This window comes from Hippoglossus hippoglossus, chromosome 9 (assembly GCF_009819705.1).
Source record: "Hippoglossus hippoglossus isolate fHipHip1 chromosome 9, fHipHip1.pri, whole genome shotgun sequence".
NCBI classification, from domain to species: domain Eukaryota; kingdom Metazoa; phylum Chordata; class Actinopteri; order Pleuronectiformes; family Pleuronectidae; genus Hippoglossus; species Hippoglossus hippoglossus.
The window spans coordinates 23,788,895-23,798,490 of NC_047159.1; the positions used below are offsets into that span (position 1 = coordinate 23,788,895).

The window sequence follows — 9,596 nt, forward strand, 5'->3', positions numbered from 1 at the left end:
ACATGCTCCTATTAAATATATATTTTTTTGTATTCTTATGAGGTGGCAAAGAATTTTCACGTCACTCTTATTCATAGTGACCCCCACTGTCTGCAAGTCAAGTTTCAGAGGATTTTACTGTAGAATATGTGAGAAAATTAAAGGCAAAGTTCGCTACTTTTTCATTAGAGCACTAACAACTTGTTCCAATTAAATGTTTTATTTTTAAATCCTTAAAGAGGGGACAAAGAATTTTCACGTCACTCTTAATCATGGTGACCCCCACTGTGAGTGTACCGTAACACCACGAATAGACGCGCTTCAACTTTCAAAGTGCTGCTGGCGTGAGCGTGTTTTCACAAACGAGGGATCACGTGACCGCAGTGAACAATCATGGAGTCGCTGGGAGCGGAGTAATGGGACATGACACTTAACACATAGTCTATGACGCGTGTTCTACTCGCTGCGTTGCGTTATACACACGCGTTTTTGCGTAGAAATGGGGAATGCGCAGAGTTGCGGTGTCGCCTGTCTCACCGTGGGTTCGGTGTATTTACTTTACGCTCACATTTACCGCTCTCACCAGCTGCTGAAAACTAACGTACTCTCCAGCGACCACCTGCCCAGCTTCCTCTACCTCTACCTGAGGAGTCTGAGCCGAGCTGTGAGCAGGAGATCGGGACACCTACACGCCACGCCACCGAAGAAGAGGAGGGAAGCTGTGTTCACGGTCCTCCAGTACAGGTGAGCATCGTCCAGTAGAAGTGTCTCTGTCGTCCCGCTCCACACTGACTGTCTGTGTCTGCCAGGCTGGACCCTGTCACTCTGAGGAGGTTCTGCAGTGCAGGGGGTTATGGTTGGGATTATCCAGACACTGAATACAGAGACATCCCCCTGTGCTTCCCTGACTTCCTGTGTGGCAGACTGCTGCTGATGGTGCTCACTGATCCCAGCTTCAGACTCAGCCCAGCAGGTAACACTCTCAGAGTCAAGTTATAGGGACTTCAGTATTTGCTTTGGAAACAGCACCAATTCTCCTAAGTATGCACACCCAGTGTGACAGTGCACTTGCCAGAGAGGTTGTTCCAATGCTTCCTCCCTGATGATACTGCGCCATGAATAAGAATCTGAACATCCGAGGTGCTGAAACCCTTTGGGATTTTCTCACTGAACAAATATTAAGCAAAGCAAACGAAATAAGAAACTAGAATAGCACCCAGTCGAGTGCATCCCTCCGCCAGGCCCCAAAAGTCTTCTTAAATTTAGTCAAGCTGCACCAAACTTTACACATTCCCTGTAACATACCAGATTTTTTTCAATCAAGAACCATGAACTATTGTCACTAGAATGTCACTCAGAGTGTATACCTCTGCCAACGCCCAACAGTCCCCTAACGACACCAAATTGTGCACACTAATAAACACCAGCCCCTTAATCTTAATCTTAACATGCCTGAATTTTCATCAAGATCCATGAGAAATTCTCTATGAAATCAAGGAGAATGTTACAAAACTATCTGTCTCGCAATGTTAAAGAAAGTGAAAAAAAAGTTTCTTGGTTATCTGTCCAGTAGTTTTTGTGTAATCCGGCTAACTAAAAGACAAACAAACAAACACACAGATGAAAACATAACCTCCTTGGCAGAGGTAAACATGTGGAGAGAAAATATAAAGAGGAGTGGCACAAAGAAATGGAAGAAAACTCCAAAGAAATCCCAAGTGACCTCATCGCATACAAAACTATTACATATGCATAAAATGGCTTAACATTTTAACTTTAACTTCTGGCAAAACGTCTCTTTATACACCATATAATACAAGATAAAATGCCAATATCATCTTGTCTAGTCTATGTATCTCTGGGGTGAAACCGACATTGTGTTGGATTTAGATATGGAATAGTGTAGCAGGTGAGCAGCTTCAACATGAATCAGTTGGTGTCACATACACATAGATACAAACATAGAAAGGCAAAACCTGGAGTCAGGAGAGTCATTATTATGTCAAAAAATAATATAGATGTGAAAGGTTTATTATGTTTATTATTACCAGTTTATTATGTGCTGGCAATAAAAGGTTAGAAAATAATGGTTATGTGATGAGAACTTGTGTATTATTTCTGCAGGTCTGGTTCGTGTGCGTCAGAGTGTGAAAACCCTTCAGCCAATTGATGAGCTGAAGAAAGGTCCGTTCATGCTGCAGGTGCGAGTCATGGAGTACCGGCCAATCGATGCAGGGGTGGAGGTTGACATCTGTCTGTCCGCCAGCTCTCGTTCAGGGAGCCTCGTGTGGGAGAGCGTCCTGACACTGCTGTCCAAAAACAAGCTCCACACAGCCGACACATGCTTCACAAAGACTGAACATGAGAGTGAGCAGTGTTCTGGTGATTTTTTATAATGATGTTTTTAGGGTTTTTTACACTAGGAACATAAATGAATGATTTCCTCTTACAGTCGCAGTTGTTTTTTAATGTTTACCCATAAAAATGTGTTCACCCAGTTGCCATGACTCATACCCATGACTCATACCCTTGTCCATAATATGACAGGCCAACCATGTGAGCCTGTGCCAGACAACATGAAGCAGGTAGAGCTCAGAGTTCCCTGGAGAACCAACCTGTTGTGTGCATGGTCCTCCTCTATCTACTCCCTCCATCGGCTCCTCTCTCTACCAGCCGGGCTGTTCGGCTGCAGATCACAGTCCGCACCGAGTCTCTGGATGCTGTCAGTCTGCTTGGCTGAAATCGAAAAACACAAAGGTAATTTATTCAACAAAACTATTGTGTCGAGTTATTTTCAGCAGAACTTGTCCGACTCTGTCACTTCTCTGTTGTGTCATCAGGGGTTGAAGTCATCACAGCTCCGATCAACGTCACCGTCCAGTTTAGGGAGCCTCTGTTGGTGCCAGGAAAAGTGGTGATCAGGTTTTGGGAGATGACCAAAAAAAGGGGTCAGCACTTTGCTGAAGGCCTCAGCTTCCACATGCAGCAGCCTGGAAGCAACATATCTCATGTGGTGGGGATGATTTCTAAGTCTTGATTAATATGGACTGTTTATATTTGTACTGTTGTCAAAACATAATAAAAAAGTTAATATTTTTCTTTTTCCATTTACTTCAGTTTAATTTAAAAGTACATAGTGCACTTTAGTAACTAAGTGCTCTAGGCTGGTTGTGGATAATAAGCCTATCACTGTTCACCTTTCAAGCCTTTTCTCACATGATAATACAATATTGTATAATTATTTCCCCTTCTTCAAATTTTGAATGACTACATAAGAACAACATTAATGGATCTGTCTCTGAGCCATCTCTTTGTTTTCAGCTTCATTAAATGCACCCACCATGGTACCTATGATCATGTGACGTGATTGTTCGATGTGTGGTGCTTGGATCACATAGATGAGAATAAACAGCGGGATGGAGATTGATATCTTTCCTAAGCAGCGCTTCACTGTTTTCCACCTTCAGCAGCATCACAACAACCCCTTCCTGATTACACTGTCCTTACAGATCACATGTGTTTGAACTAACCAATCAGAAGCTAGACGGACTTCTGTCTGAAGTGAAGGTGTGTGAGAAAAAAGGCTGATTTAGATTATTTGTCTTTAAAGAAATAAAATGATCCGTTGATTTGACATTAAAGGAGCCATGTCATCGAATAAAACTGAATTTAAATGGTAAATGGTCTGTATTTATATATTAAATAGCTTTTCTAGTCTTGATGACCACTCAAAACGCTTTACAGTACAGGTTTTTTTTGCCATTCACCTATTCACACACACATTGAAACATTGCATCTATGTGCTGCACTCTTCTCTTTGGGGTTCAGTATCTTGACCAAGGACACTTTGGCACGTGGAATGGGGAAGACAGGGATGGAAGAGGATGACCACTTTACCCCTGAGCCACAGACTTGAAATAGAATGTCATGCTTATGCTACATCATAGGAAGGCACTTACCAATACTTAAAATGTACTCTTTTGTATGGTACAACTGGGTAGCATCTATTACAAGTTTTATTTTGACCTTATTCAGGTTTACAGTAGTTCACACTATAATTTAGGAAGGGGAACGATGTTGAATGAAACAGGAAGAGAGCCTTTAGACATTTTGACACACCTTGTACATCACCCACAGGTAGACTTAACTATCCTGACTTCACTGACATCTTTGAATCAAAATGCTAAAGGCCTAATGTCTTTTCATGTACACCGAAAGAGCATTTTCCATAGAGATATTGTGTCGTAAGGGAGAAATTGGCAGGTTATTTTTGCATTTTGGAAATATCCTTTTTTTGTTTCTTGGTGAGAAACAGAAATGTGAAGTTGAATGCCAGATTTATGTCTGTGTTGTAAGTGTGTTATGTTTTTAATAGAAGGATGAGGTGGATATTAGAGCTGTGTTAGAGTAGAGCAGGTCTCATTTTGAACTTTGGACAGAGGCTAGCTGTTTCCCCCTGCTTTGTGTCTTCATGCTAAGCTAAGCTAATGCCAATCCATATTCACTGTACAGACATGACTGTTGTTTTTAACCTTTTTTTACAGACTGTTTTCTTTACCCCACATATCCGACAATACATGACGGTTCATATAATGCGTTATTTTTTATATGTGTAAAAACCAGTCTACATATAAATCCTAAAAAAAGACTGAATATCGCCTATTTACACCGGACTTGTTTTAATGACATAATTGGGTTGTTGGATATTCCTTTTAACCTGAAATGATTATAACTGAAATAATGAATTCAAACATTACTGATTAGTTTCATCAGCAGGTGTTATTGTGTTGTAGGTTTTATAGACCTACTGTACATGAGCACTTTGTCAGATGCCATGTCTACCCATTGACTGTACGAGGCTAACACAGACATCATCCCTACAGGCCATGAGGACTTCTCAATATTTGATCCCCTCCATATTCCTCTTTGCAGCTTTCATGTATGTGAAGGTCTGTCCTCCTTTATTATTTAGTGGAACATATTCAGTGCATGGGACTGAGAGAAGTGGATTATCATGCATCTCTGCACCACGGGAGCATTTTAAAAAAGGAATCAGGGGCATGGTTTGTAGCATGATTGTGTACAAGAGGAGAAGAAAAGAACGAAGCTTTAAATTGTGATTTTCTGGAATGATTTGAAGAGAAGTGAAGTTTGGTCCAGATTATCTCTCCCTTAACTTTAAAATGAAAGGATGCGGCATTAAAACACTCAGATTGTTATTTTTTAATTTATTTATTAAAAAAGGTCAAAGATCTGAAATCATCTTGGGCACCATCACCATCATTGTGGCACATTTCTCTTGTTTTTTTCTATTCTTTCACTATTCCATGTCAATTTGATATGCCCCTTGTAATTAAAAAAATGTGAAGATTTTGACTGGTGTGAAAAAAATTACTAATCATAAGAAAACATTTATTGAAAAAAGAGTTTGACATTTTTGGAGAAATACTTACAGTATTCAACTTCTTGCTGAGTTGTGGATGACAAAATGAATATATACTTGTATCTTTTTCGTATAGTTTATACTGGCTGTACCATGTGTGAGTATGTATTACTAAGTTCCTTTTTATAGGGCTTTTTCTTCTTCTCATCTTCAGGTGTATAAATATTAACATGATTCTGTCCACAAAAATCCCACAGCAAACCCAAGCCTGTAAAAAAAAAAAGAAGAAAATGCATTATTGCTGGTGTGAATAGAATCAGTGGAACGTCCCGTGATCGCCTCCCTGCACACACACTGAGCACAGTTGTAGTACAAGATGAGGGGAGGGTGTGTGTGAAGAATCTCTGTTTATAGACATCCAGGTGGAGCAGGAATCAGATTAAGCAGCTGTACTGGAGATCGGTCGCACACACTCTGGGTCATCCCACCTCTGCCATGTGATTCTCATTACAGAGACTTCTGGGGAGAAGAGTTCAGCTGTGGACAGCTCGAGGTAAAATTATCTTTTTTTTTTCAAATATTTAAATCGAAATGCATTTTGAGGAACATTTTTTATTTCTGCACATATGATCCAGCATCTGTTGTGGCTAAGTAACTTCTGATAGTGACAAACAGTGAAAAGTTATTTATTCTGAGGTAAAATACAGTCTTGAACACTGATTTGATTGCAGACATTAGTACTGAAAAACTGATATGTTGTAAAGAAATACAGTTTAGGGGTTTATAGATCAACTGTAAGGACTATAAGGACATTATTGTCTAATTTCTCCTTGCCCTGCTGTAAGTTCCTTCTGCTACAATAAAAGCTCTTGCCAGCCTAACCACAGCCACTACTGAGACAACGGAGCAACGACCAAGTGCAGAGTAAAGCAGTAATGCAGCGAGTGTGTTTAAATCGTATCTATTTTTCATCCATTGTTGTTCACTCGCCACCACAAGCTGGAGTGGAGCACGGCAGCAGTCGCTTGAACATGTACATTGCTGTTATTATTCATTTATAAAGTCCTGATTCTGTCACGCATATGAATCAGTCAAGTGTAAGAGGGTCGGTGTGTGAGGCTCTGAGACACAGAGCACTGCACTATGTGGTGCCATTAAATGGAGACACATAAGACACAAATGAATAAGTCTTTAAATTATGGACTAAATGTTAATATCTCATTTGTCTAAACATAATATATAATAAATATGTGCTCTTTAAAAAGCATGGCTAAGTTTTACTGAGTGGAACCTGTGTGTGTGTGGGGACAGTGAGAGAGAGCTAGATGAAGCACACTCACACATACTCCTGTCCCGGTTAGAGCACTTTAGAGGAGTTCATCTGTCTCCTTCTTCAAAGAGCCAATCCTCTGGGAATTTAAGAATTTATATTTTTTGCTTCTTTTTAAAGTAGCAGCTTCATTTATTTATTCACAGAGGCCAATACTAAATGACAGCTCCTCCATTATAAACATAAAACTGCTCCACTGCACTTACTTTTACCTCCTCCAGGTTCAGGGATCATCATCATTCAAAAACATGAATGAAACATACATTTGTAAAGCAAATGTCATACAATAGGTATTGAAACATCTCATTCAAAACTATGACGCAAAACCTAAAATAAACATCTGACTGTGGAGGAGGAGTCAGGCGAGGCACTGGGCACCACATTTTGTGTCAATCTGTCCAACAGTTGTTGATATATTTTAGATTAATATTTTAGATATCAGAGATATTTTTCTAATGTGCAGTGATAAATCCACAAATAACCTATTGTATTCACTGACAATGTGTGTACTGTTCTATTATAAAGACTATTCTATTCACATGCATTTGTCACATCCACCGTCTTTAAATGTATATATAGGGCTGTTATAAAGTCCAAAACCTGCACACCAGTCGAGAAGACCAGTCCACTTACTAGAACATTAAACATGTTTCCGTTTTGTTTCAGTGCAGCAAGAAGAAATAGATGAAGAGGCAAGGAAACGTCCTTCCCGTTCATCCCTCTGTCTTCTCCTACAGGGAGCAGCAGCCTGCAGGGAGCAGCAGCCTGCAGATCTACCATGACTACCAGAAAGTGGCTTTTACGATGTCTCCTGGTAATGGCCATGCCGCAGAGAATGGTTCCCACAATCAGAGAGACAAGGTTGCCACCAAGATGCCAGACTACGTCTCTAAAAGTCAAGACCAAAAGTACCAAGACGAGAGTGTGAACAGGAACTCCATGTGGGTGATGGAATCGAGCAGCCAGGCCTACTTGGGGCCGGAGGACAACTCTACAGACCCACACGAGACCCTGACAGAGACCTCAACTCTGACCTTTGTAGACGCCCACACCATGGAGGATTTAACAGAGAGCCACAGTCTCCACGGGATGGGAATGGTTTACCTCAAGGAGTTTGTCCTGATAGATGATGACGATGATGGGGACATGTCGCTAAGAGAGAAAACAGTCACAGACTTGACCGTCATGGATGGGAAAGCTGCTGACCTGGTGTGTGGGAGGCTGTTGTCCACCTCGGCCGGCTCGTTGTCAGAGTGTAAAGAGGAATCAGCGGCTCCTGAGGCCCCACCCTCCAAGGAAGTTAAGACTGCACATGAAACGAGACGCTGCTGTTTCTGCACCCTGTTATGACCCTGCAGCAGGTCACAGGTTTGGAATTCGCTGCAGCCTTTGTGTCTGAGATCAGGACTGTGAAGCCATCCATGAGGCCTCTGTACTCTGAGCACTCGTCCAACATGCTGAGCTTTATTATTATTATTATATTATAATAATCAACCAGCAAAAAGATTTTCATCTCAAACCTCAGCCAGTGATGGTTTATTCAGACTAGCACCCCATGTGAATATGATCTGTGCAGTATGTGTGCTGAGAGGTGTAATGCTATGTGTTGGATTTACATTAACAGAACATGATTATGTGAGATAAGTTAACAATCTTTTTCAAGTTTTACAAACACATGTCTAACCTCTATGATAAAACATTTGGTACTGAAAAAATGCATGTTCATGTAATATTTGATCTGAATGACAGACTGTGATGATTACATTGAAGGTCTTGACAGATCGGGTGCTAACATCTAATAAAGGAAAGTACAAAAACAAAATGGTGTGTGTGGTTAGAATAGTTATGTGCCAAATATGCTGAGCAAAAGAATGTGGAATAAGTGCAACAACACCATCACTATTATATTATTATGCTAAAGAATTATTTAATGAGTGGATCCAGCAATCTTCTTTCAGGTTGCAAGGGACGCAGCACTTTAAAGTTCCTAGAGTTTCTCACCTTGAGGAATTCTATGAAAGAATGCTTTTATGGGTTCGTACGACACACACCAAGATGTTGCCACAATGTATTTTCGATACACAATCCTGCCGGTGGTTCCTTGCTGTTCCACTGATCGACATCTGGCAGCACTAACATGCAAAGGAGCATAGCAATACACCAGCAACTTCTGCGACGAGTGCTAACGACTCAACATGGACGTAAACAATGCATGATTTGATGTTCAATGATGCTCAAACAAATGAAATACACTAAATCTATTTGTCTGAACTCAAAAGTACAAACATTGTGTAATTTTGAGTGTCACAACCTTAAGACCACACATGAGTTGCAAATAAAAGGGTGAGTATGACTGCCATTATCAACATAACTTTAGTTTGTTTACAAGAAAACTCGCTCCTTTTAGCAGACCCCAAACTCAAATCTGCGTGAAGCCTGACATCTACTGGAGGAAGAAGGACTGAACTGTCCCTCTGCCGTGTGATTCAGAGCTGTTGTTTAGAATGAGATCACTACACATACAGGGAGTTCTTAGGATTATGTCCCGACAGTGTGCAGTATGAATTGTGGAACTGGATATACACAAGTGGGTCTATTTTGCAGCTATATTCAGTCAATTCAGTTCGCCACAAGTGAATTCTAGTCAAATCTCAATTGTGCAAATGGTAAACTTGAAGTTTGGTAGAGCTGGTGATGCCTCAGGTAGCCTTTGCATCTGGCAAGTTTGTTAGTGCCCTTGTTAGCATCCATGGTTCTTGCACCAGGGCCCACTTGTATCTCGTGGCTTATATTTTTGGCATCTGAGCACTGTTACTTACAAGGGTATCGCACAGTGAGCCGGACCAGTAGTAATTTCACCCTGTATAGTTTAAAATGTAGCAGTAATGAGTAAATGAGTTGAGT

General features: G+C 40.7%; 2 protein-coding genes across 4 annotated transcripts; both read left to right on the plus strand.

The window, feature by feature from the left end:
• The first annotated feature begins 345 nt into the window (after nt 1-345).
• On the plus strand, nt 346-3,075 carry si:ch211-12e13.1. The gene is made up of 5 exons (XM_034596625.1): nt 346-723; nt 789-952; nt 2,104-2,346; nt 2,527-2,736; nt 2,820-3,075. The coding sequence occupies exons 1-5, from the start codon at nt 479-481 to the stop codon at nt 3,014-3,016; spliced, it is 1,059 nt and encodes a 352-aa protein (XP_034452516.1). The 5' UTR covers nt 346-478; the 3' UTR covers nt 3,017-3,075.
• Nucleotides 3,076-5,456: 2,381 nt separating this feature from the next.
• On the plus strand, nt 5,457-8,188 carry si:ch211-12e13.12 (paralemmin-2). 3 transcript variants are annotated; one of them, XM_034595651.1, is made up of 2 exons: nt 5,457-5,915; nt 7,359-8,188. In XM_034595651.1, the coding sequence occupies exon 2, from the start codon at nt 7,377-7,379 to the stop codon at nt 8,040-8,042; it is 666 nt and encodes a 221-aa protein (XP_034451542.1). In that variant the 5' UTR covers nt 5,457-5,915; nt 7,359-7,376; the 3' UTR covers nt 8,043-8,188. The 3 variants fall into 3 exon arrangements, with proteins under 3 accessions (XP_034451542.1, XP_034451543.1, XP_034451544.1); XM_034595652.1 differs by having other exon boundaries at nt 7,364-8,188; XM_034595653.1 differs by having other exon boundaries at nt 7,447-8,188.
• Nucleotides 8,189-9,596: the final 1,408 nt, after the last annotated feature.

Excerpts from the sequence above, each read along its gene's own strand:
- si:ch211-12e13.1 (XM_034596625.1), top strand. The coding sequence starts at position 479 with ATGGGGAATGCGCAGAGTTGCGGTGTCGCCTGTCTCACCGTGGGTTCG. Across the intron at positions 724-788 it reads TTCACGGTCCTCCAGTACAG|GCTGGACCCTGTCACTCTGA; the intron begins GTGAGCATCGTC and ends TGTGTCTGCCAG. Across the intron at positions 953-2,103 it reads CTTCAGACTCAGCCCAGCAG|GTCTGGTTCGTGTGCGTCAG; the intron begins GTAACACTCTCA and ends TTATTTCTGCAG.
- si:ch211-12e13.12 (XM_034595651.1), top strand. The coding sequence starts at position 7,377 with ATGAAGAGGCAAGGAAACGTCCTTCCCGTTCATCCCTCTGTCTTCTCC.